General features: G+C 43.2%; 8 protein-coding genes and 3 non-coding genes across 13 annotated transcripts; 7 read left to right on the forward strand and 4 right to left on the reverse strand.

Annotated features, from left to right (window-relative positions):
- Positions 1-173: 173 nt before the first annotated feature.
- LOC108109472 (transketolase-like protein 2) lies at positions 174-4,255 on the reverse strand. The gene is made up of 3 exons (XM_017217996.2): positions 3,934-4,255; positions 588-2,186; positions 174-518 (listed from the first exon to the last, which is right to left on the reverse strand). Exons 1-3 carry the CDS (start codon positions 4,035-4,037, stop codon positions 341-343), a joined length of 1,881 nt encoding a protein of 626 aa, XP_017073485.1. The 5' UTR covers positions 4,038-4,255; the 3' UTR covers positions 174-340.
- A 673-nt stretch (positions 4,256-4,928) lies between these two features.
- Positions 4,929-5,021, forward strand: Trnay-gua. Its single transcript has 2 exons — positions 4,929-4,965; positions 4,986-5,021. It is a non-coding gene; the product is annotated as a tRNA-Tyr (tRNA).
- Positions 5,022-5,518: 497 nt separating this feature from the next.
- Trnay-gua lies at positions 5,519-5,612 on the forward strand. The gene is made up of 2 exons: positions 5,519-5,555; positions 5,577-5,612. It is a non-coding gene; the product is annotated as a tRNA-Tyr (tRNA).
- A 343-nt stretch (positions 5,613-5,955) lies between these two features.
- Trnay-gua lies at positions 5,956-6,048 on the forward strand. Its single transcript has 2 exons — positions 5,956-5,992; positions 6,013-6,048. It is a non-coding gene; the product is annotated as a tRNA-Tyr (tRNA).
- A 309-nt stretch (positions 6,049-6,357) lies between these two features.
- On the reverse strand, positions 6,358-10,073 carry LOC108109473 (peroxisomal N(1)-acetyl-spermine/spermidine oxidase). Its single transcript, XM_017217997.2, has 5 exons — positions 9,450-10,073; positions 8,317-8,722; positions 7,481-8,255; positions 7,297-7,417; positions 6,358-7,231 (listed from the first exon to the last, which is right to left on the reverse strand). The coding sequence occupies exons 1-5, from the start codon at positions 9,714-9,716 to the stop codon at positions 7,049-7,051; spliced, it is 1,752 nt and encodes a 583-aa protein (XP_017073486.1). The 5' UTR covers positions 9,717-10,073; the 3' UTR covers positions 6,358-7,048.
- A 206-nt stretch (positions 10,074-10,279) lies between these two features.
- Positions 10,280-13,388, forward strand: LOC108109470 (Hermansky-Pudlak syndrome 5 protein homolog). Its single transcript, XM_017217992.1, has 3 exons — positions 10,280-10,540; positions 10,616-11,116; positions 11,296-13,388. The coding sequence occupies exons 1-3, from the start codon at positions 10,457-10,459 to the stop codon at positions 13,189-13,191; spliced, it is 2,481 nt and encodes an 826-aa protein (XP_017073481.1). The 5' UTR covers positions 10,280-10,456; the 3' UTR covers positions 13,192-13,388.
- Positions 13,389-13,785: 397 nt separating this feature from the next.
- LOC108109471 (ATP-dependent RNA helicase bel) lies at positions 13,786-19,440 on the forward strand. Of its 3 annotated transcripts, none has more exons than XM_017217993.2 (4): positions 13,786-14,262; positions 16,028-16,388; positions 16,565-18,418; positions 18,492-19,440. In XM_017217993.2, exons 1-4 carry the CDS (start codon positions 14,218-14,220, stop codon positions 18,608-18,610), a joined length of 2,379 nt encoding a protein of 792 aa, XP_017073482.1. In that variant the 5' UTR covers positions 13,786-14,217; the 3' UTR covers positions 18,611-19,440. The 3 variants fall into 3 exon arrangements, with proteins under 3 accessions (XP_017073482.1, XP_017073483.1, XP_017073484.1); XM_017217994.2 differs by having other exon boundaries at positions 16,565-18,409; XM_017217995.2 differs by having other exon boundaries at positions 16,028-16,364.
- Positions 19,441-19,534: 94 nt separating this feature from the next.
- Positions 19,535-20,631, forward strand: LOC108109478. The gene has a single exon (XM_017218003.2). It carries the CDS (start codon positions 20,325-20,327, stop codon positions 20,559-20,561), a length of 237 nt encoding a protein of 78 aa, XP_017073492.1. The 5' UTR covers positions 19,535-20,324; the 3' UTR covers positions 20,562-20,631.
- LOC108109476 (protein SYS1 homolog) lies at positions 20,575-21,461 on the reverse strand. Its single transcript, XM_017218001.1, has 3 exons — positions 21,188-21,461; positions 20,989-21,110; positions 20,575-20,884 (listed from the first exon to the last, which is right to left on the reverse strand). The coding sequence occupies exons 1-3, from the start codon at positions 21,350-21,352 to the stop codon at positions 20,689-20,691; spliced, it is 483 nt and encodes a 160-aa protein (XP_017073490.1). The 5' UTR covers positions 21,353-21,461; the 3' UTR covers positions 20,575-20,688.
- Positions 21,462-21,631: 170 nt separating this feature from the next.
- On the forward strand, positions 21,632-23,107 carry LOC108109475 (dihydroorotate dehydrogenase (quinone), mitochondrial). The gene is made up of 2 exons (XM_017218000.2): positions 21,632-21,768; positions 21,822-23,107. The coding sequence occupies exons 1-2, from the start codon at positions 21,727-21,729 to the stop codon at positions 22,992-22,994; spliced, it is 1,215 nt and encodes a 404-aa protein (XP_017073489.1). The 5' UTR covers positions 21,632-21,726; the 3' UTR covers positions 22,995-23,107.
- Positions 23,011-23,730, reverse strand: LOC108109477 (SRA stem-loop-interacting RNA-binding protein, mitochondrial). Its single transcript, XM_017218002.1, has one exon. It carries the CDS (start codon positions 23,383-23,385, stop codon positions 23,113-23,115), a length of 273 nt encoding a protein of 90 aa, XP_017073491.1. The 5' UTR covers positions 23,386-23,730; the 3' UTR covers positions 23,011-23,112.
- Between the last annotated feature and the right edge of the window lie 34 nt (positions 23,731-23,764).

A 23,764-nucleotide genomic window follows, 5' to 3' on the forward strand; every position in this document is an offset into this window, starting at 1 on the left:
TCTAAAACAGTCATATTACATAATTATGGGGCTCTTATGTGAACCTTAAAAAGGTGGCCTTCCCCATTGTCAAAAGTATGTTCTTATATGAAAAAACTGCATAATTGCAGTGAAATTATTTCCCCAAATAATAATAAGACATCTCCATGCAAAACTTTTGTCTTTTGTAAAAATACTTTTTTCAAAGATAATTTATTTTCCTGATTGTAAAAGTTGAAATCGATAAGAGTATCAACAATCTAAGAGGGGAATGGTAGGGGTAAAGTTAAGTTGTAACTGGGGTTATTCCTGTAGGCGGTAAATGAATGTAGCCAGATGATGACTTTAAGAGTTTCGATCCCTAATCCTTAAGGATTTCGTTAACGGCGTTCACGACATGGCGGGCGGAGATTCCGAACATGTCGATAAGAACGGATGGAGGTCCAGAACGCGGCACAGTGGGCACGAATAGGTGCTTAACCACAAAGTTGCGCTCTCCAGCCAGGGCACTCAGTACAGCCTCACCCAGACCACCTTGCCTGTAATGAATAAATGACACATCCAATTATCAATACGGAAACGTTAAAAGAGTTATAGATAAAACATACTGGTAGTGATCCTCAACAACGACCACACGTCCTCCGCACTGCTTGCCGTGCTCAATGATCAGCTCGGCATCCAAGGGCTTCACGGTGAAGGGGTCGATCACACGGGCAGTGATGCAGTTCTTCTCCAACTGATCAGCGGCGGCCAGGCACTCATACAAGGTGATTCCAGCTCCGATCAGGAGAACCTCGTCAGAACTCTTCTGGCGCACGACCTTGCCGCGTCCGATGGTGAAGGGCTCCTCATTGTCGTAAATCACGCAGGTGTTGGGACGCGACGTCCGGATGAAGCAGACGCCCTTGGTGTTGGCAGCCAGCTCAACGGCACGCTCCGTGCTCACCGCATCCGAAGGATAGAAGATGGTGCTGCCCGGAATTGTGCGGAACATGGCAATGTCCTCCAGACCCATCTGGGAGGGACCATCCTCACCGATGCTGCAACCGCAGTGAGAGCCAACAAAGTTGACGTTAGTCTGCGAGATGGCGCCCATACGGATTTGATCGAAGGCACGGGTGAAGAAAGTGGCAAAGGTGGACACAAAGGCGACAGTGCGGCGACGGCAGGCGGCTCCTACGGCCACACCCACAAGATTCTGCTCAGCAATGAAGCACTCGATGTAACGCTCCGGGTCGAGGTTCTTCAGCTTGTCCGAGAACGTCGAGTTCTTGGTGTCGCCATCCAGGGCAACCACACGCTGGTTGTTCTGGCCGATCTTGGCCAGAGCTGTGCCATAAGCCAAACGGGTGGCAATCGAATCACCCAATTTGTAAGAAGGTGGCGAGCTCAGCTTGACATTGCTGATATCGACCTCGGGAGCAGCTCCAGTCTTGGGCACTGGCTTGGGGGCCAACTTGACATTCTTGTTGACAATCAGACCCTGCAGATGCTTGACCACCTCAGCGGCCTTATCGCCCAGGGGCTTGCCATGCCAGTTGTCCAAATCCTCGATATTGGGGAAGTCCTTACCCTTAAAGGTCTTGGCAATGATGGCGGTGGGCTTGCTCTTGGTGATAGCAGCGCAATGGAAGGCCTTGCTCAGCTCCTCAATATCGTGACCATCGACAACGACAGCATTGAAGCCGAAAGCCTCCAGACGATCGCGGTACACATCCAGTTTGTGCTGCAGGGAAGTGGCCTCCGACTGACCCAGACGGTTCACATCGAAGATCACGCACAGGTTATCCAGTTTGTAGTGGCCGGCAAAGTGCAGCGACTCCCAGATGGAACCCTCAGCGGACTCACCATCGCCCACAACCACATAGGTACGGTAGTCGGCCTTGTCGAAGTTCTTGCCCACGTAGGCCATACCAGCGCCGACGGCGACACCCTGTCCCAGGGAACCAGTGCCCACATCGATGAAGTTCAGACGGGGGGTTGGGTGACCCTCCAGATCGCTGTCGATCTTACGCAGATTGTTCAGATCCTCAATGGGGAAGAGACCAGCCTCAGCCCAGGCGGCGTACAGGATGGGAGCCGCATGCCCCTTGGACAGGATGAAACGATCGCTGGAGGGATCGCGAGGGTGCTTTAAGTTCAGACGCAACTGCTGGAAGAACAGCACGGACATGATCTCGGCGATCGAGGCACATGATGTGGGATGGCTATAAAGCGTAAGAAAAAGGCAAATTATTAGATTGTAGAATAGACTTTGTGGATTTTATTCTAGGTGAAGGCAGGTGTTTATTGAATCGCATTAGAAGTCGACCTTCTCGTGATTTAACGAAGGCCAAAATGTAAAAGGAAATCGAGACTATAGAAAAATTTCAAATCTACCTTTTGACTTTTAAACTAAACTAACTATTTATACTACGATTTTACTTAATAATTATCTAAGTCTAAATATTAATAGCTTTAAATTGGCTTTTCTTTTAATACCATTGAAGCTAGCTGTACCCTTAATAATTTGTTTACTAAAGCTGTCTGAAGTATCTGATTTCAAATTATAAATAAGATTCGATCGATTCCGCAAAGTTCTAAGTTCCCATGAGATCGTATTCCAACAAAGAAGATAAATTCCGAAAGAGCTGGCTGCGATTTGCAGACCTGGCACAACTCCAACCGCAAAATCTCGCATCCATAGAACAAAAAGGGGGGCTCGTCTTACCCCAGACATATAAATAAACCAAATCACCTAAACAACAGTACATATGTAAATATGTATGTGGTGTGATTTTCAGCTTTATATGAATGCCATTTGCTACCTTGAACTTTTCTGATCCCCAAAAAAACCTATAAACCAGATTGGTTACACGATGGCGTTGCATGGTTATCTCAGTTGAAGCACGTGTTTTTAGAGAGTTTCCAAGTGCGTCCCAACTTCCTCTAGTCATATCAAGAACTAATGAAGGTGATACCTAGTGTCAGCAGTGACCCGGCTCACATATTTTATCAATTTTCAGTGATTTTCTATTATCATGCGGGGAACACACTTGAGCTGGTCACCTCTAATCGGTCATATCGTCAACCAGTGAGTAACCAAACCCCGCTTATCTCGCCGGCAGAGGTCACATTTAGAGCAAATAGAACAGATCTTATCTTAAACAGTCACAAAAAAAAATAAAAAATGGAAAAACTAATCGAGGCGATAAAAGTGTTTTTCTTATCAGCATACTCTATTTTTTATTTACTGTTGCAGTAACAATTCAGTCGCGTCTATCAGAGGTCTAATTACATTCAAATCCATAGGGTCGTAAATCTCAAGTGTAGGGTATCATTCCATTAATATCCCCATCCCTTTCATTCCGTCATAAGCTGTGCTTTCCAACACTCTTAGATATAGATATATACGCACATACATGTGTTGTATATATTTGTTTATATGTCACGCCATTTGTGTTTATGTGTGTAATGGCTGCGTCGGCTTTTTTAAAAGCCACGCACAAAAACAAAATAGAAATTATAAAGCAGTAAGAGAAAAAGCTTAATTTTTCAAGGTTGTCTAAGGTCAAAAAAATATTAACTTAGTTATTAAGGTGAATGAGGCTTATCAGTGAGTACGCAAACAGGGCAAAAAATTCGCGAATTCACTGAATCTACTGGAAAACACGTGGCTTGGGAACAAAAACTCAGGGGTGGCTGAGGGGGTTCCTTAAAGGAATCGGTCTCCCCAAAATTTTTTATTAGTGAAAGTTTGAAGTTATTTAACGTAATCAATTCAAATTTTACAACACAACAAATCGGCCCCTTAAAAACTTTTTCTTTTTTTTTCCACCCCTGGAATAGAGGGGTCACCTTTGGAAGCAACAAGTGCAAGGTGCACAACTTTTGAAATTCGCATATAACACACATCTATATGTACATATGCACACTTTAATTTGCTAATAGGTTTCCATTTATTCGTAAGCTTACCCCGATTTGGAGGCCTGGGTGGCGTTGATGGAGTGAATTCGCAGCTTCTGGGCCAGATCTTTCAGATCCTGGACGGTCTTGGCTTCGGGCTTGTGGTACGACATCTTGCGAATCGGTCGGTTAATTTGAATTTGATCCGTACAAATGCGGTTTTTAATATCAAGATTTTGTACAACGGCACTCAAGAGTTTCGGATTCGTTAGCCAAAGGGTGACGCCTCTATGTTTGCAAAAGACAGACAATAGTATAGACGTGGTGGTGTTGCTGGAATCGGAGTTTTCAACGGACCGCTGCAGCCGGCTTCTGTGAACGAACTGCTCTCGTCGCCGGCGCCTCGGTCGCTTTTACGCTGTGGGGGCTCAATTTTGGGAGCGTACTCGCAAAGTCACGGCTATGTATGTATGTATATGGAGTCCAACTGCTATTCTCCCGCTCTACTAGTCGGCGCTGAAACGAGATGGATATAGGTATGTACATATGTATATACACCACCCTCTTATCTGCGCACAGCTGCGAGTAGAAAACTAGTAGAGATCATGATCATAACATGGAAAAGATTCTAATTTTTTTTTTTACTGTTTTCTATCTTTCTAAAAAATTTAATTTATATACAACCTAACTCATTTTTTATTTTTAAAAGTGTGGATATGAAGAAGAAGAAGAAGAAGAATTTAATAACGCCTAATAATTTTACCGCTCTTGTAGGAGAACGAGGGTGAAACCTTTTTCTTCAACGAGTGGTTTTAAACACTGCTAAGGTTCTAGCAAAGTAAATCACCAATTGGCTGCGGTATATTTTTAGTATATTGGGATCCGATCCCGCTGTTTGCAACATTAAATTACAGCTGTTATCATATTAATATACTAATAATACTAATTTAAACAAAGTCCGATATGTAAGCTGTAAATTCAGGTGTATATAAAAACTTTAATGTAAAGTTACTTTCGCCTCCTTGCTCGTGAAGAAAAGGTGAATTTGCCGCCAACAAATTCAACCTTCGATAGCTCAGTTGGTAGAGCGGTGGACTGTAGTTGGAAAACATGCAATAGAAATCCATAGGTCGCTGGTTCAAATCCGGCTCGAAGGATCGGAAGATGTAATTAATTTTTTTTATCCATTTGATGTCTTGTAAAATTTATTTTAAAGTGCATAAAATGGCATTTCATACTTGCAGATACTTCTTGTGGCAATGGAACTCATTAAAAAAAAATAAAGATGTGTAAATCAAAAGTGAAAGTTTATGGAAAATCATAAACTATAAAGTTAGCAACCATACATATAAGAAAAAATACTACTGTAAAACTATTTAAACTATATAACTATTTGATATGTCATGAACTTTCATAAAAAAAAAATATATATTTTTATAAACCAGCTTAGATGTGCTAGTATATTTTAATTGTCTGGCCGATGTTTACGTTATCAAATTAGCTCGACTTGGAAAGCCGTGATTGCCATAAATGGCTTTGAGTTAGCTGACCCAAACCTGATCAGACTCATAACAAAATCAAAAGTAATACAGTTGAGCGTTGCTGCTCGTTTGTGCCGATGGAGAAAACTCACATTGGACGCTAATGTTTTTAACCTTCGATAGCTCAGTTGGTAGAGCGGTGGACTGTAGTTGGAAAACGTTGCAATAGATATCCATAGGTCGCTGGTTCAAATCCGGCTCGAAGGATTTTTTGAATAATTTTTTAAATTATTTTTTAGTTTATAAAAATTATTTTCATTTTCGTTTTGATTATAAATATATTGAAACCAGTAAGTATTAAAAAAATTTTAAATATCAATTTCAAAACTAAAAAGAGTGCTTAAAAATCATATAAGCAACATCATAGGAAATATACAATAATAAAAAAAAAAACTGGAACTGCAGGTCAAAAAATGACCCTGGCCGCATTCGATAAAAATAAAATAAGCAATGTTATAAATTAATTAAGTTGACCATTTACCAAGAGATGTCTGACTAACATTAACGATTATCCGGATACCCGGTGTAAAACCTGCACCCCAGCACGCCCCCTTCGATAGCTCAGTTGGTAGAGCGGTGGACTGTAGTTGGAAAACATGCAATAGAAATCCATAGGTCGCTGGTTCAAATCCGGCTCGAAGGATTTTTTGTTGTTTTTTACTTCTATCTTCTTCTTCTTTTTATACTTACGTATAACTTAGCTTCTATATTAATATTTATAACTAAATTACCTCTTTCACATCAACTACGTAACCACTCGGTTATTTAATTTGCAATAATGTAACACAAGAATTTAGCCAAGAAAATCAAAAGAATACAAATAATTTCAGATATTTTGAATTTTGATGCTTGGCTTTAAATCAAAAGCCATACAGATACTTTTATACTTTTTGTTGTTAGAAATCGATACTTTGCTATAATAAAATGTTTCCAAATGAACAGCTTACTCATGTAATTTAATAATTTAGCGTGTTCTTTTATTTATTTATGCATACAAGTCGATATTTTCGTCACAAATACAAATAAATATGCAGATCTTATAGTTAGAACGGTTTTATGAATATCAACTCTTGCTTTCCCGTTTTGAAGATTCAACCAATGCATAAATTAGTTAGCAAAATAGTCAACGTTAACAATAGTTACATTTAAATTTATTACATTTGTTGCACACAGTTTCTGTCCGCCTTCTAACACGGTGCAACGATTTCTACATTAAATACGAATTTATAAAAATAGGCATTATATTTGTATTTATGTACTTAAGTTTGCTAATCGGTAATTAGGTCTAAACAACATTTTGTTTTTGTGCACACATTTTGTCCAAGTACAGTGAAAGCTGCTGTGAGTGCACGTTCTGTTTGAGTTGGCAGCACATTGATCAGCTCAGCTAAATCGTAACATTTATTTATAGTATTGTACAAGCGGATTTCAAATAAATTACAAAATAATTGCATCAACAGAATAAAACAAATGCTCACAAGGGATGTACAAAAAATATTTAAATCGTTTAACGACATTAGCAAAATAAATTACAATCGAAAAAATGAAATATCACTAGCTAAAAAGCGTTTGAAGAGTTTACAAAAACGTTAATAAATTATAATACAAAATCGATGAGTGGTCGTTGATTTTTTAGCTTAGAATCAGTCCAGGGCAATACCCTGTATCCAGGCGCTCAGATCGCTGCCGTCCGACTCCATGATGATTTCGTCTGGCTCTTCGCTTGCCAGCAAATGCTGCGCTGCCGTCCGTCCACTTAGATAGGCGCCGTGTACAGTAGAGTAGAAACTGGAATGGGTGTGCTCCCCGGCAAAGACTATGGCGGGCTAAGGAATTACGAGAAAAATAAAATTAGTACGATTCACATGATTAAATACTTTGTTGAACCGACCTTCATGGCCTGGGGTGTGGCATATAGGGGCTGGGCAAGGTTTTCGATGTCCTCCTGAGTGGCTCCTACGGGAATCGAAGTATAGGCACCTCCGGTAAAGTCCTGGGACTTCCAACTGGTGCTACGATAGAAATTTCAGTTCATAAGTTGTATCGACTAATTAAATAATAAGATTATGCCTTACCACACACATCGCTTTGGCTTGGGCACGTACGGATCCTGAAGAAAGTTTCTCAATATTTCTGTGCACTTTTCAGCCACTGCCTCGTGGTCAAGAGTCTCCATGTACTCCGCCTCCCGACCGGAAACCCAGCCTAGCAGCAGCGTATCGGTCATCTTGGCAAACGAATAAATCTTCTTGTACCAATTTTTGCTGAGATACGCTTCGCTGGCTAGTTCCTCTTCGGTGTTGTCCATGTCTCGCTTATCATCGTCCCAAAGCAGCATAATCTCTGATATATCGGCACTGAGGAAAGGTCGCTCGTACTCCAAAAAGATCTTGTCCACGGTGCCGAACATGAGATTCTCTATTGACTCTTGTTTGTACTGTGGCAGTACAGGATCAAAGAGTGTGCGATGGGTGGTTTTCAGCACGCCCAGGGGTATGGTGCATATCACATGGTCGGCATGAAATACACGACCGTCATCGCAATCCACACGCACATTGCCCGTAGGGTAATCACAATTGCTGCTGGAGTTGGACTCCACGGAGGCGCCTCGAAGTCCCCCCGTGGGCACTTCCGTCACCGTTCGTTCGGAATCGTCCGAGTGCTCATCCTCCGAATTCTCATCAACGGTCTCCAGTCCAGTAAATGTCTTTTTTCGCTTCCAGTGAACTTTTTTCACCGGACATTTGGTCAGGATTGATTGCTTGGGAATCTGTGCACCCAGCGGTCGCAGAATGGAGCTATAACCAGATGGCAGCACTATGTTGCCCCCTTGTAACTCTGTGTAGCTGCCTAGTAGTGAGAATATGTTTATATTTTGAAACTAAACATTTGTTAATAGTCAAAGACTCACCAAGTTCAAGAAGATCCACCTCGTTCATGTTATTGCAGCCTGTTATGCAGGTTTCTCGCTTAAGCAGGCAGTTAAAGATAGACTGCTTCAGTCGCCTCTCCTTAGGATCCTGCACACCGCTCAGATAGATCTCGATCTCATAGTTAATGTGCTCGCCTACGCTGTGTATATCTGGAGGTGGGCTGTACTGACATAAAAAGTACTCGTCGCAGCGCCTTAAAAAGCAGACGTAAGCCTCGTAGATCTCTTGCAGTATGCTAAACGGCACCTGGTGCCCGTCCTCCGTGGTGGCCACTACCTTGTGCGGTTTTGGTACATTGACAACGCTGACTAGACCATGTTGAACGGCCAGCTCGAAGATGGGGTTGCCCAGGACACCGTGTATCCAGTTGGCGCCAAGTTCAATCTGTGAAATAAAAGTGAGAGTGCGAGTGCTTAAAGAATTCTAAGGCAAGTGGCTTCATTTAAAAATAGATAAATGCCTTCAACTTGCCGGTGATAACAGATAAGAACTGACCCACATTAATTCATATTTTAAGAGCCTAGAAAGTTAGTCTAATCATAAGAAAGATAGTAGTCCCTTTGAATATATGTATATAGATATATAACGAAGATTTTCCAGCCCTATAAGACTACGTGATCGTGGGCCCGCAAACCCATGAGTTTTTTAGGGCATTGCACCAGATACGTCATTATTGGCTTAATTCAGAAAAACCCTATCTTATCTTACTAAAAGTTGCCAATGAAAGTTGTATAACAAATTCCTAGATAAAGTGCCGCCAAACAGGTAAAAGCTATGCAAACAAACAGCCAAAAATCATGATCATTTTGAGGATTCAACGTTTTGAAATTCGGAAGCAATTAAAATAAATTAGGAGACCTCGAGGGAGCAAAACAAGTGAAACTAACAATAGAAATATAAGGAACAGGAACATGTATAAAAATAGCATAGCGTGAACAGCTGACCGACTGCGCAGTGCTTGGAAAAATCTATAATCAACTGCTGAGGTGAAGAATCTGTTACAACATGCTTATAGTTTTTCCGATTGCGGAATATTTGCGTATAATCTCCCAAGCTTAACAATGGATTGCCTTCGTTCTTTGGCTTCAGCGGTTATATAATAAATATCTACCTTCTGATTGTTGCTGAGCGGTATGGACACTATACGTCCTCCCACCCGGCCCCGTGCCTCCAGAATGAGGAAATCCTCGCAGCCGTTTTGCAGGAGGTGATTAGCTGCCGATAATCCAGCCATTCCGGCTCCAATGATCACGATTTTCACGTTGGTATTACTCCCTGAGGATTGGGGTTGTTCCCCGACTCCAGCAGACCCAATATTGGCCATGCCCTCCTCCGTGGGCGAGGGAGCGGGTGTGACGGGCTCCTCCTTGTCGCCCATTTCTACACTTTGGTTTCTATGTACATATGCGGGTTATATGCGGTATCTGCTAGGCATTTATTTGTATTTTTCTAGTGTCTTTCACGGCTCATTTCACTTTTTCTGCAGTTTTTTCGCCTGGCGGAGTCGCGCGACTGTTTTGACGTTTATTTGACAGCAAATATTGCGGTTGGGGGAGGTAACCGAAAACAGCTGTTCGTTTGGGAAACAGCTATTTGTTTTCTAATATTAAACATTGTTTTATAGGCGTTTTACTTCGAATTAAAAAAATATATATAGTTTTTCTTTAAATATTATGCTTTTTTTATTGAAGTTTTATATGAAAAATGGAATATCAGATGTTAAATAAGGCGTTGCCATACTCATTTTAGTAAAGATAAACAAGGGAACGGGAATTTTACAACACTTAAAATATCGATATTTAATGATCTGTGATTTCAAATATTTTTGTTTTCAAACTCATTATTAAATTCCCCGAAAAACTACAAGTACAAACTCTTTTCAAATCAGGAATAAACTGTGTAAAACCGATAAATATACAACTTATTATCGAACACCTGCCAGCACCCACAGAGCTGCCAGAAAGTTTCAACGGCCTGTGTACACAAATTGATTGTCTCGCTGATAAAAATACAAATTTTGTAAATAATTGCTTGATATATTCAAGTCAATCAACAAATCCCGATTAAAGATCGAGCTATGTGATTACAAACGATTTTGTAACAATATAATCCCGCAACATGGCTGACGCCTACTGCCTGACGAACTTTATTGATTTTTCGCTGTCGCTGTCTCTGCCGCTGAAACACCACAATCGTATCAAGGTGAGAAATCCATTCGAATCTCACCTGTAATTTGATATCAGACCACCCACTAATACATCTCCGCCCTCTCCTTAGTACACTTGCTTCGACATATCCGACAGCTATATCATTTTCGGGGCCTCGTCCGGATCGCTGTACCTGTTCAATCGGAACGGCAAGTTCCTTCTGTTGATACCAAACAAGCATGGAGCGATCACCAGTCTCAGCATTTCTGCGAATAGCAAATATGTGGCTTTTGCGACGCAACGATCGCTTATCTGCGTGTACGCCGTGAATTTGTCCGCCCAGGCGACGCCGCAGGTCATCTTCACGCACCTAGACCAATCTGTGCAGGTGAACTGCATCCACTGGACACAGGATGAGAAGCAGTTTTACTATGGCGACTCCCGCGGACAGGTCAGCCTCGTGCTGCTCTCCTCGTTCATCGGGCATAGCCTTTTGCTGAACATGACCGTGCATCCGCTGCTCTACCTGGATTCCCCAATAGTCCAGATCGACGACTTCGAGTCCCTGCTGCTGGTGTCTAACTGCACCAAGTGCATTCTTTGCAACACGGAGTATGAGGAGTACAAGCAGGTGCGTGTTTAAATGGAACAATTATAATCTATTAAAACCTTCATCGTAGATTTTTTATTGTGCTTGATTATATGATCCATTGAACATGATTATATGGGATGATCCACGCTTAATCATTTCAAGTGCATCAATGTCAAGTGCGTATATGTAAGCTGTAATTAATTGTATACTCTTTTCAGATAGGGAATCGTCCGCGTGATGGAGCCTTTGGAGCCTGTTTCTTCGTCTCACCACAGGAATCTTTACAGCCATCGCGAATCTACTGCGCTCGACCTGGCAGTCGCGTTTGGGAAGTAGACTTCGAAGGAGAGGTGATACAGACGCACCAATTCAAGGCAGCCCTGGCTACTGCACCGGCAAGGATTCAGAGACCTGGTAGCGGCACAGACGAACTGGATGCCAATGCCGAGTTGCTGGAGTATCAACCCCAAAACCTACAGTTTGCCAAGGTCCAAAGGCTAAACGAGGACTTCCTGCTTGCATTTACAGAGCTTGGATTATATGTGTTTGACATTAGGCGATCGGCAGTGGTGTTGTGGTGCAATCAGTTCGAGAGGATCGCTGACTGTCGCTCTTCAGGATCGGAGATCTTCGTGTTCACCCAGTCGGGTGCACTATATAGTGTCCAGCTGCAAACGTTGCAATCGCACGCCATTTCCCTTATACAGCAATCCAAGTTGCTACCCTGTGCAAATCTTCTTCGACAGCATGTCCGATATTTTGCAGACAAGGCTCGGGAAGATTACGAGCTGAAGCAGCTAAATCCCCTGAAACAATTGCTTATCGAGCGACAGGAGTATGAACTACTGAATGATATATCCGTGATTTTCGATGCCATAACACAGTGCACAGGCAGTGCTTTGGATACGCATAGTTCAGGTGGAAGTTCGGCTACCACAGAGCGCAGTTTAAGCGGAGGAAGTTCAGCAAAGGCGCCACCTAAAGGAGTGTACGTTTTGGAGAATGCATTTTGCGACAACCTTAAACAGCCGCTTAAGTCGGGACACTTCAAGGATGCCCTACTGACGGTAACTGGTAAATTCGGAAAGAACATCATAAAGTACAAGTTCAATATTTTCGCCGAGGAACAGCAGCAGCTGGTCAGGGAACTAATTCCGGCCAGCGAGCGTTCTCTACCATTCAAGGACGTCAAGGCGCGCTACGAATCCGGATCCGAGGATCAGGAGGAGGAGATTGTGAGTCGCTGCAGAAAACCGGCCCCGCAGGCTCCGCACATTAGTCCCGAGGAGAAGACCCTGTACAATCTCTACCTGATCGCAAAGAGTGCCAAGTTCAGTCGGACGCAGTGCGTCGGTCGTTATCGGGCGGTATTCGATGAATATGCAGCGGGGGAGTTGGTGAATCTACTCGACAAACTATCCCAGGTGATGGTGGAGCATGGTGATACGACGGACCAAGCTCAACGCAACTGCTACGAGATGTACTTTGATTACCTAGATCCGGAGCTTATCTGGGAAGTTGACGATGACACAAGGGACTACATAGCTGCTGGATTTGTACTGCTAAATGCGCCTGAAAATGCTGAGATTGTAAAGTGCGAGCATTGCTCGTTCCCTCTCCGTTTCGATACCTCTTGTCAATACCACGAGCTGGGAGCGGTTCTCCTGCGATATTTCTGGTCCCGCGGTGAGCAGCTTAAATGCTTCGATGTTGTAAAGTCTGTTCCGGCTCTTCTAGACGTCTTAGCTAAATTCTATCTAGCCGAACAAAATATCACCAAGGTGGTGGCCATCGTTCTTAACTATGGACTACCGGAACTTCTCGCGGACGTTGGCAAGCAACTGAGCGTTGGCGCTTGGGGTCGCTGTTTTGAACAGTTCGTGGAACTCCAACGCGGCGGACGACTGATGTGCGCTAATTGTGAATGCATCTCTGGCGTGGAACAGGAGCAGCTGGGCCGCCATTTCTTTTACAATTGGAATTGTTTCCTTAACATTGCACTGGATCACATGTCTGCGAGAGATACGCTTGCGTTGATCTTTAAGTGGAGCTCATACATTCCAAACGACGCCATCGACCGGGAGTTCTACTCCCGCTGCCTTCTCAAGGGCTAGGTGATTTGGCATTAATATAAATATATATATACGATACTATATAGCCATATTTATTGTTCCACTAACTAATCTCAAGCTGAGGCCAATACCAAAAGCATTTATTCTATATAAACATGTACACCCACGATATGTATGTATATTCTAAATACGAAAAAGCGCATGAATATATTTGAGAGTTCGAGAGTTCGAAAAATCGAGATGTTTTGTTTTCTTTGGTAAAGGAAAGAATGTGTACAATTATGATATCGTTTTGAAAAATTCCTTGCTTTTTGCTTCAAAATAAATGGGGATAGCGACTGACGCTTTCTAAAATAACTCCCCTAAACATAAACACAACAACTTTTGGCCAAATTGATACAAAATTCAACTGCACAGCCTCATTTCTCTTCCATTCAAAAAAAAGTCAACATCGTTAAAGAGATCGACGCCCCGAAAAAGCGAAAGCAAACGAAATTTAATTTGAATTCGATAGACCACGAAGTTGGCGCAGAGATCTGGCCACGATTGATAGCCTTTGCCATCCCACCGAAGCCACGAACCCAGGGTTGAGTCCCTGCTTCTTCGAGTACATTTATCGATTCCTCATCGATATACATCATTAAGCAACCCTATTTTTTAGACACGCGTCTGAAAGCGGAAAAAAACGTGAACTCGTCGGAAAAGCAGCATTTTCCAAGCCCATAGCGCTTGTAATTGTAATTGTTGGCACAAACAGGCCAGCCGAATCCGATACGGAAACGTCTCAGTTTCAAGCCGAACAAAAGGAATTGTGTGCGAGGAACAAAAAAGTACAGACCCCTAAAAATTTCACACGAGAACGCAGTAGCTTGTGGAACGTAAGAAGTTTTTGTCGGAAAAACTAAGGAAAAACGTATAGACACAAAGTGCAACACTAACACAACGATCATATACATTTTTTTGTCGCAAATTGCAAGTGTGCACCCCAAAAAAAAAGCAAAGCGTAACCATTGCAAAATTTTCCTAAACGGAAAGCAAGAAAAAAAAAGCAACTGATTGGAGGATAATATGAGTAATGCTATTAACCAAAATGGCACAGGTCTAGAGCAGCAAGTAAGTAGAGTTTTTAACTGGGTAAAAAACCTTACCTATCTATTCTATAAGAAAAGTACATCCATATATACAGTGAGTGGATGAGTGAGTGCGTGCGTGTGTGTGTAAGTGATGCTCATGCGGCTATTCGGGAAAAAGTTCGGCTAGAAATTTATTGATTTCATAACACACTAATGTCTCTATCGCTCTTTTACAACGGTGAATCGTGTCGGTGACGAATTTATGTGTACGTTTGCATGTGTGGGTCTGGGCTCTTCTTCGTCATTCCAATTTGTAATTTCTTTTGTATAATTTTTGCTCGCTTGCCTCCAATTTGACATGTATATTATATACATATGAAAGTTTCCACTCGGCCTCCCATGTTTGTGTGTGTGTGTGAGCAGTGCCGCTGTTCTAAGGTTGAGCGTGTGTGTGTTTATCATACTTCGCCCTCTCACTTGCACACACATGTGGAAGCTGTTTTAAACAGGGTTGCCAGGGGTTGACGATCGGATGATTAATTTCAAGGGTGATTTAGCAAAATAAAAAAAAAATAAAAATTGTAATCTACACTGGTTTCACGAGTTTGGGCATTTAAAATAATTTAAGTTTAATAATGCGTTTATTTTATTATATACACTAGAGTATAAGTTACACAAAAATATAATATATTTTTAGATTTAATCACCTTTGAATTTATTATTGTTTGAAATTCGAGTAGTGTACTTTATTAAAAATTAACCCTTCATCAAATAAATAAGTTTCAGCATGTCATTCACAATCATTAAATATTGTGGTTCCCCGCATTTAGACAAAGCATTTTAATAGGCAATACAATGAGGTCAACTATATAGTCGCTTTTAGACGCCCCTTAAAAATATGAATATATTCTTATAATAATACATACTTTTTTCTTTAAAGCGATATTTTTTTTTGTTATATTATTAAAATGTAATGAATTTTCTTTGGGGATTTTATAAAGTCATAAAACACTATGTTTACCATATTACACTGCCCTAATTCGTTTTTCGCAGATTTCTTTGATTACGGTCCACATTGTTCTTATTTAGGTTCCACAACCGGGCTTAATGTTCTACTACAACTACGGCTGCGATTTTTTTTTATTGATGTGTGGGTGGCTTGTTCACGTGTTGTTTTTGTTGGGTTGCTAGGCGGTCTCTCTTTGTGTAATGGACCGTGAGTGCGAGAGAGATGCTTACAAAGAGAGAGGCGAAATTCAAATTCAAAGCTTTAAACTAGTTGCGCCTCTCTCTATCTTTGTATATATTCCAGAGATTTGCACGGATGTATATATACACGTAGCGCTGGAAAGGGGAAGCGATAAATAGCACATGTTGCTAAGCGGGAACAGAGAAGTTTTGGTAGTTCTAGAGAAGATTTCCCCTGGGAAGACTTCAAGCAATACGTTGAACTTGAAAACTTGAACACCTGCCGGCAAAATATTAGCAACACAGAACTATTTTATGTTTATTGCACAAAGAAATTGAGGTTTAATTTCCTTCATTGTAATACAGAGCCTTAATTGTTATCTTTGATGCTCTTTGTTCAACTATATATAAAAAAGAAAAATAGTCTTGAAGCGGTACCTATTGCTTTTGTGATTGTGAAGAGAGATTTCAGTTAAGTCTTTTGTTTTTATAGTCTGGTAACTTGGGACATGAAAACCAGATTTATATTTGATATATGTACAGGGTCAATCAATATTTTTATCTTAGCAAATCGTTAAACAAAATCCCAACTGACTAACTCTTATTCTACTTTGCAGGTTGCTGGTCTGGACTTGAATGGCGGCTCTGCTGACTACAGCGGCCCCATAACAAGCAAGACTTCCACTAACTCGGTCACCGGTGGTGTGTATGTGCCCCCGCATCTTCGTGGTGGTGGTGGCAATAACAACGCAGCGGACGCAGAGAACCAGGGCCAAGGACAAGGCCAGGGCTTCGATTCGAGATCCGGGAATCCGCGCCAGGACAGCAGGGACCCGCAGCAGTCGCGTGGAGGCGAATATCGCAGGGGCGGCGGCGGTGGAAGTCGCGGCTTTAATCGCCAGAGCGGCGACTACGGCAGTTTTGGAAGCGGAGGCGGAGGTGGACGACGTGGAGGTCGGTACGAGGAGAACTACAACGGTGGGCGCTATTAGTTACAAATTAAATAGAATGCACACTTCTTTCCTTCATTTTTCTTTAAAATCCTCATCCCCCACCATGATTTCTTCAAGTCAAAATTTTAATTTGTCTAAAAGCCCCTTATAAATGCAATAATTACGCTAGATTATTCAACTAAACTTGAAATTCTCTTTTAGGTGGCGAATTTGACTCACGTCGCGGAGGTGACTGGAATCGTACCGGCGGAGGCGGAGGAAACCGCGGCTTCGGACGTGGACCGTCGTACCGCGGCGGTGGTGGTGGAAGCGGTAACACCCTTAACGAGCAAACTGGCGAAGATGGCCAGGCACAGCAGCAGCCACGCAACGATCGCTGGCAGGAGCCGGAACGTCAAGCCGGATTTGATGGCGGCGAGGGTGGACCTCCTGGAGGCGGCAACAGAAGCTACAACAACCGCGGGGAGCGCGGAGGCGGCGGTTACAATAGCCGCTGGAAGGAGGGCGGCGGCGGAAACATCGACTACACAAAGTTGGGCGCCAGAGACGAACGCCTGGAGGTGGAACTGTTCGGCGTGGGCAATACGGGAATCAATTTTGACAAATACGAGGATATACCCGTGGAGGCGACGGGCCAGAATGTGCCCCCGAACATCACATCGTTCGATGATGTGCAGCTGACGGAGATTATCCGCAACAACGTGGCCCTAGCCCGTTATGACAAACCGACACCGGTGCAGAAGCACGCCATTCCGATCATCATCAATGGCCGCGATCTAATGGCCTGCGCCCAGACCGGCTCCGGTAAGACGGCCGCCTTTTTGGTGCCGATTCTCAACCAGATGTATGAGCACGGACATGTGGCACCCCCACAGAGCAACCGGCAGTATAGCCGTCGCAAGCAGTATCCGCTGGGTTTGGTGCTGGCACCGACCCGCGAGTTGGCCACCCAGATCTTCGAGGAGGCCAAAAAGTTCGCCTACCGTTCCCGGATGCGTCCGGCTGTGTTATACGGCGGCAACAATACCAGCGAGCAAATGCGCGAATTGGACCGCGGCTGCCACCTGATTGTGGCAACACCCGGTCGTTTGGAGGACATGATCACGCGCGGCAAAGTGGGCCTGGAAAATATTCGTTTCTTGGTCTTGGACGAGGCGGATCGTATGTTGGACATGGGTTTCGAGCCCCAGATCCGTCGCATTGTCGAGCAGCTTAACATGCCGCCAACAGGGCAGCGCCAAACGCTCATGTTCTCGGCCACATTCCCCAAGCAGATTCAGGAGCTGGCTAGCGATTTCCTCAGCAACTACATCTTCTTGGCCGTGGGTCGTGTGGGCTCCACCTCCGAGAATATTACGCAGACGATCCTTTGGGTCTACGAACCCGATAAGCGTTCGTATCTTCTGGATCTGCTGTCGTCCATCCGCGATGGCCCCGAGTACACCAAAGACAGCCTGACGCTGATCTTTGTAGAGACGAAGAAGGGTGCAGACTCGCTGGAGGAGTTCCTGTACCAGTGCAACCATCCCGTGACTAGCATCCACGGTGATCGCACGCAGAAGGAGCGCGAGGAGGCGCTACGCTGCTTCCGCTCGGGCGACTGCCCCATCCTGGTGGCCACAGCTGTGGCCGCTCGTGGCTTGGACATTCCGCACGTGAAGCACGTTATCAACTTTGACCTGCCCTCTGATGTGGAGGAGTATGTCCATCGCATCGGTCGTACCGGTCGCATGGGTAATCTCGGTGTGGCCACCTCCTTCTTCAACGAGAAGAACCGTAACATCTGCTCCGATCTTCTGGAGCTGTTGATCGAAACGAAGCAAGAGATTCCCAGCTTCATGGAAGACATGAGCTCGGATCGCGGCCATGGCGGAGCCAAGAGGACAGGACGAGGTGGTGGACGTTATGGTGGCGGCTTCGGCTCCAGGGATTACCGTCAAAGTTCAGGCGGAGGCGGTGGCGGACGCAGCGGACCCCCACCACGTAGCGGTGGCTCCGGATCAGGAGGTGGCGGTGGCAATTATCGCAGCAACGGAAACTCGTACGGTAAGTTCGGTGAGTGTGGATTTATCCATCATAAGTTATTTGTTCTGAAAAAGATACTAAAGTTTGTGCTTTTCTTTTTTAGGTGGAAACTCGGGTGGCGGAGGATACTATGGCGGCGGCGCCGGTGGTGGCTCCTATGGTGGCTCCTACGGTGGCAGTGCCGCACACTCGAACAATGAACCCGACTGGTGGGCTCAATGAGCAAGGCCTCAGCTTCAGGCAAAAGTCCTGGGCCAGCAGCAGCAGCATCAACAGTCGCATCGTAGCAACTTTCGCAACTAACCAAAAGGAGAAAAAATACAAAGTCGATAACAACTATACATATATATGTGCACACACGTATATTATATAGGAACAGCAAATGTGAAAGAGAAACTGTCTGTGCGCAGCGCAACACAAAACACGAAAATACAGAAAAGATACACAGATGCACCCTCCACCCTCGTTTAGTAATTCACTCCTCTCTCACAACCTCAAAAAGCAGGAGCAAACATTAAAAATAAATTGTGCAAATCCATCGCGAAAGTATATTACATTCATGTATAGCCAGCCCAAAAAACTCTAAGCCCTGATCTTCCCATCCTCCCCATCCATCATTTTATTTTATGGAATCGATGCGCGTAGTTGAAGGATATGCAAACATACATATTACAAATATGCTAAACAACCACAAATATTAAGAATATTTAAGCAACTGATACAATTTTGAATTATTGTCCATAAGTTACACTTCTCACACATCATTTTTCTTGGAATTCTTAAAATACAAATATATATATACATTTATATATATATATATAGACATAAATACTGTCGATATCGGATCAAGACGATGAATGCGCAAATCCTTGAACTTCAATTGATGATTTTAAACGAAGAAAACATAAAAATAGTAATGGTATATATATATATTAAAAAATATATAAATCGAGATATAATGTACTATACGAAACAAGAAACCAACACAAACAAGTAATTAAAAACAAAGTTTGCTAAACTTAAAATTAATAATTTAGCAAATGAAAAAAGAACTTGTCTAGTTTTTAATTTAGCTTTTGGGCTCGGATAATTTTATGTGTAGCACCGCTCACAGATCTATATAAAATGTTTGAAGTTTTTATTTGTCAGATAACGTATTGCTTTCGTATCGGAAAAATGTTTACGACTTGTTAACGCTCTATTATCTTTTCAAATATCAGTGGGACTTATTCGTTCGATTTCTGTCTATAAGTGTGTTTGATTAAGATTTATTTTCTTATTGCTATCAGTTTTCAAAGAAACACCACTGATACGAATTGGCGAGTTACCAATTCCTTACTTTGGGTCTTTAGTTCAGTGTGTATTGGGATACAATACACTTAGAAAACTTCTTTTAGGCATTCTAATAAGCTTAAACCGATCTAAAGCTACAGTTTGCATAAATTAAAAATAAATTATCCATAGATGAGGTTAGTGACCTCAGGGGGAGCTTGTTAAACGAGAGCTTTGGCACCGATTCCTCTAGCAAAGCTTAAACTATGCACATTTTAGCAATCAACGTAATTGGAAGTGCAAAACGAGGGGAGCAAATTTAAATAGAAGTGCAGCAAGAAGCGAGGAGGATGTGACGATCGTGCCGGTGCCTACCCTTCTCACTAATTAGATTAGATTAGTCAAAGTTGATTAGTTTGCTCTGATGTTTTCTAGAGTCCATGGGAGCTTGTCGATTTCGTTGTTTGTCAGATAAATTTGCTTGGAGAGTAAAGCTCTGCGCGACGTGGTTGTTGGTTGGCATTTTAAACGAGTAGGCTCTTGACTAGGCCACACCCCGTTTTGTTTAACATATCGGAGAACAGTCCATAATTTTTGGTGCATTCGGTTGGTTTTGCGGTTCTCAGCTGTGTAAATTTTAGGCCAACTCATAAACACAGTGAATATGCAGAAGCCACAACAAGGTCTGTGCTGGATGTTGCTTCTTCTGGGATCGTTGATCGCCACTTTCATGCTGGCCTTCAGTTACTGGATGTTCGTACCCCGCGAGGAGCCGTTTTGGTCTATAATATCCAAGAACTATACCGGTTTCGGAATTAAGTACTCTCTGCCCCCCTCTGTGGTACCTGAAGAACTAAAGCTCAGACAAAGACCTCCATTCGTCTACCAAATATTACATTAATAGGAGTACAATATAAGGTTTATATGCTATGTAATCTTACGCTAATTTAACAATAAATTACATTTACACAGAAGCTGGTTGGGTGGCTTGGTTGAGTTTGTAGGCATCACAAGTTAGTGAATCAGATTCAAACGTCCGACTTTTGATTGAGGGCCGCATAGCCCACTGGGATCTCCTTCATCTCGGTTTGCAGGCAGAGGAATTCTCCGCCTATGCACATTATTGTTCCGGTGATGACGTTGAGCAGCCACCAGGATGCATTCGCGGGAAAGGAGCGGTTGTACCACCAGCAGAAAAGCAAATGCAGCACATGGAAAGTGCAACTAAGGAGAAAGAGAGATTATCATTAATGCATTTAATCGAAAGGTGAATCGGAGTGCATCCACTCATATCCGTTTATATATAAGTATAAAAGAAAGATGCCGACCTGAAGTCCAGACATAGCTTTGCTCGTCTTACAATGCACCACAGTGCCACGGAAGCCAGGAAAGCATTCAAGACGAAGGCGCAGATCACCAGTCTACCGCCCAAATCGTAAATGTGAATCTCCTGAAAATGCGAATTAGTAAGGTTATATTATGTTGTTAAGAGTAGGATTTCTGGGATCCATATCCCAAATAGCATACATGATACTCGAACAAATGATCCAGACTGTAGTTATCCCCGGACAACTTGTTGGCCACGAAGACGAGCAGTCCAAGAGTGAAGTACACGCAGAACTGCATAGATACAATCTGTGACCATAGCAGCGTGGGATCCCACTGGGTGTTACGAAAGGTTCCGCCCTTCATAGTGGCCCCGGAATTCCAAATCAACGGCTTAAAAACAAATTTTTCCAAATTTCAGCTGGCCATAACAAACTGACTCAATTTTTGGAGATGGCACTGGAGGACCAATGATGACTATCGATTGTGGGGCATGGGCGGAAAAATAAAGGGGTTCGCAGGCTACACAGAAAAAAAATAGTTTTTCGGGAATATCAGTTTTATACGTTGGAATATTATTTATGTATTATTATTTGGTTTCATAGAATTTCCTTTCAAAATGAAAGACTTTCTCCCAAATTGAATTTATTTTAAAATCTAGTAGAATTCACATATATTTTTTACTTCTATATTTTAGCACCCGCGAAACCCGCTTTATCGGTCGCAATCGATAGACAACTATGGATCAGGAAAAAATTATGAAAACCGCAACTCGAAAAATTGTGAGTAAACTGCGGCTTAAACTGAAGTGGATTAAGAATGAATACTCCCACAGAGTCGCTTGCGGTCACTTGGAATCGTTACAGTTGGAGCAGCCACTTTAGTAGCGGGCATTACGGCTTACAAGAAACAAGATCAGTTGTTCCGCACGTTTATTATGCCGACAGTACGTCTCCTTCCGGCGGAAACCAGTCATCAGCTGGCCGTATTGGCCTGCAAGTACCGTTTGTGTCCTGTTTCTCAGTACCAGGATGACCCTAATCTGCACACCCCCTTCTTTGGCCGGATGCTTAGTAATCCGATTGGTATTGCTGCTGGATTCGATAAAAATGCAGAGGCGGTGGATGGCTTGCAGGATCTTGGCTTCGGCTTTATTGAGGTGGGCACAGTCACCCCGGCAGCCCAAGAGGGCAATCCCAGGCCAAGAGTCTTCCGGCTGAATGAAGATAAGGCTATCATCAATCGGTACGGGTTTAACAGCGAAGGCCACCAGGCGGTGCTCCAAAGGCTACAGCGGCTTCGAAGCAAGGAGGACTTCAATGGCGTGGTGGGCGTGAATCTTGGACGGAACAAAAGCACCATGAGTCCAATAGCAGATTACGTACAGGGTGTGCGTGTTTTCGGTCCCGTTGCGGATTACCTAGTCATCAATGTGAGCAGCCCAAATACCAAAGGCCTAAGGGATATGCAAAGCAAAGATAAACTAAGAGAGCTCTTGGAGCAGGTTAACGACACTAGATCCAACCTGGAAAAGAACAAGAACGTGCCCGTTTTTCTAAAACTATCGCCAGATCTATCAGAGGACGACATGAAAGACGTTGTTTGGGTAATCAAGCGCAAAAAGAGCAGCGTGGATGGTCTAATTGTGTCCAATACTACTGTGTCTCGGGACAACATCGTAGCAATCAAGATGACAGAGGAAGCAGGCGGATTAAGTGGCCCACCACTCAAGGCACGTTCAACAGAGATGATCGCTCAGATGTATCACCTTACCGATGGCAAGGTGCCCATCATTGGTGTGGGTGGCGTGGCCTCTGGTTATGATGCTTACGAGAAGATCGAGGCTGGGGCCTCATACGTTCAGCTCTACACCGCATTGGTGTATGACGGACCCGGTCTTGTGGAAGATATCAAGGAGGAGCTGTCTAAGCTGATCACCGAACTGGGGCATAACAATGTGGCGGACGTGGTGGGCACCAAAAACAAGTTCTACCTGCCCAAGAAATGAAACGACAATACCAGACTCGAAGGAAATGCTGCATTCATTTGTTAATAACTAAACTCTTTAACTATCATCCTCTCTCCTTTCGGTATAACCAGTAAATCAATCCAATTATTAGACATTTTCATTGTGGACTTTCATTGGCTCTCTGCACAGTGAGTACTCTGCCCTCCAGAAAATGGGTGTTCTGATTACTGGCGCTGTCAAAGGCATCCCGTTGGCTGAACACCACGAATCCATAATGTTTTGAGAGGCCCAGTTGGCGGTCGAAAACCACTTCCGCGTTGGCTACGTGCCCGAATTTTGAGAAGTAAATTCGCAGCTCCTTGCTGCTGATCGTCCATGGTAGGTTGCCGACAAACAATTTGTAGCTGCTGCGCACGAATCCGCTTGACATGATTATGGGTTGTAAGAGCGTCTATGGAACGGTTCTCTAATAGAAAGGTGGCGCGGGTTGGGGCGCTAATTACTTGGAAGAGTCGCTTACAATTTAGGCTCGGTACAGCTCCTTTCTGATAGGCGGAGCAAAAAAACGATAATAAAAGCAATGTTTTCAAATCGCATTACCTAACGCAATTATTTTCACCTTACAATTTTCTCTCCCTGCCGGGATGCCTATCGGTGTTAAATATTGTAAACAATCAATGTCCCATCTCTAGACTTTTAATATAAGGGGTTATTTCCCTTAATAAAGGATTTTTTCGGAATTAGGCTGGAAAATATAATGTGATAATAGAAATCTAGGTAGGTATTGGAAAATTTTGACGATTCAAAAA

Source organism: Drosophila eugracilis, unplaced genomic scaffold (assembly GCF_018153835.1).
Source record: "Drosophila eugracilis isolate 14026-0451.02 unplaced genomic scaffold, ASM1815383v1 contig_47, whole genome shotgun sequence".
Taxonomy (NCBI): domain Eukaryota; kingdom Metazoa; phylum Arthropoda; class Insecta; order Diptera; family Drosophilidae; genus Drosophila; species Drosophila eugracilis.

Excerpts from the sequence above, each read along its gene's own strand:
- LOC108109472 (XM_017217996.2), bottom strand. The coding sequence starts at position 4,037 with ATGTCGTACCACAAGCCCGAAGCCAAGACCGTCCAGGATCTGAAAGAT. Across the intron at positions 2,187-3,933 it reads ACCCAGGCCTCCAAATCGGG|CCATCCCACATCATGTGCCT; the intron begins GTAAGCTTACGA and ends TACGCTTTATAG. Across the intron at positions 519-587 it reads GTTGTTGAGGATCACTACCA|GCAAGGTGGTCTGGGTGAGG; the intron begins GTATGTTTTATC and ends TATTCATTACAG.
- LOC108109477 (XM_017218002.1), bottom strand. The coding sequence starts at position 23,385 with ATGTCAAGCGGATTCGTGCGCAGCAGCTACAAATTGTTTGTCGGCAAC.
- LOC108109473 (XM_017217997.2), bottom strand. The coding sequence starts at position 9,716 with ATGGGCGACAAGGAGGAGCCCGTCACACCCGCTCCCTCGCCCACGGAG. Across the intron at positions 8,256-8,316 it reads GGTGGATCTTCTTGAACTTG|GCAGCTACACAGAGTTACAA; the intron begins GTGAGTCTTTGA and ends TCTCACTACTAG. Across the intron at positions 7,232-7,296 it reads CCACACCCCAGGCCATGAAG|CCCGCCATAGTCTTTGCCGG; the intron begins GTCGGTTCAACA and ends GTAATTCCTTAG.
- LOC108109476 (XM_017218001.1), bottom strand. The coding sequence starts at position 21,352 with ATGAAGGGCGGAACCTTTCGTAACACCCAGTGGGATCCCACGCTGCTA. Across the intron at positions 21,111-21,187 it reads ATCATTTGTTCGAGTATCAT|GAGATTCACATTTACGATTT; the intron begins GTATGCTATTTG and ends TCGCATTTTCAG. Across the intron at positions 20,885-20,988 it reads AAGCTATGTCTGGACTTCAG|TTGCACTTTCCATGTGCTGC; the intron begins GTCGGCATCTTT and ends CTTTCTCCTTAG.
- LOC108109478 (XM_017218003.2), top strand. The coding sequence starts at position 20,325 with ATGCAGAAGCCACAACAAGGTCTGTGCTGGATGTTGCTTCTTCTGGGA.
- LOC108109470 (XM_017217992.1), top strand. The coding sequence starts at position 10,457 with ATGGCTGACGCCTACTGCCTGACGAACTTTATTGATTTTTCGCTGTCG. Across the intron at positions 10,541-10,615 it reads AACACCACAATCGTATCAAG|TACACTTGCTTCGACATATC; the intron begins GTGAGAAATCCA and ends CCCTCTCCTTAG. Across the intron at positions 11,117-11,295 it reads AGTATGAGGAGTACAAGCAG|ATAGGGAATCGTCCGCGTGA; the intron begins GTGCGTGTTTAA and ends TACTCTTTTCAG.
- LOC108109471 (XM_017217993.2), top strand. The coding sequence starts at position 14,218 with ATGAGTAATGCTATTAACCAAAATGGCACAGGTCTAGAGCAGCAA. Across the intron at positions 16,389-16,564 it reads GTACGAGGAGAACTACAACG|GTGGCGAATTTGACTCACGT; the intron begins GTGGGCGCTATT and ends ATTCTCTTTTAG. Across the intron at positions 18,419-18,491 it reads AAACTCGTACGGTAAGTTCG|GTGGAAACTCGGGTGGCGGA; the intron begins GTGAGTGTGGAT and ends TTTCTTTTTTAG.
- LOC108109475 (XM_017218000.2), top strand. The coding sequence starts at position 21,727 with ATGGATCAGGAAAAAATTATGAAAACCGCAACTCGAAAAATT. Across the intron at positions 21,769-21,821 it reads AAACCGCAACTCGAAAAATT|AGTCGCTTGCGGTCACTTGG; the intron begins GTGAGTAAACTG and ends ATACTCCCACAG.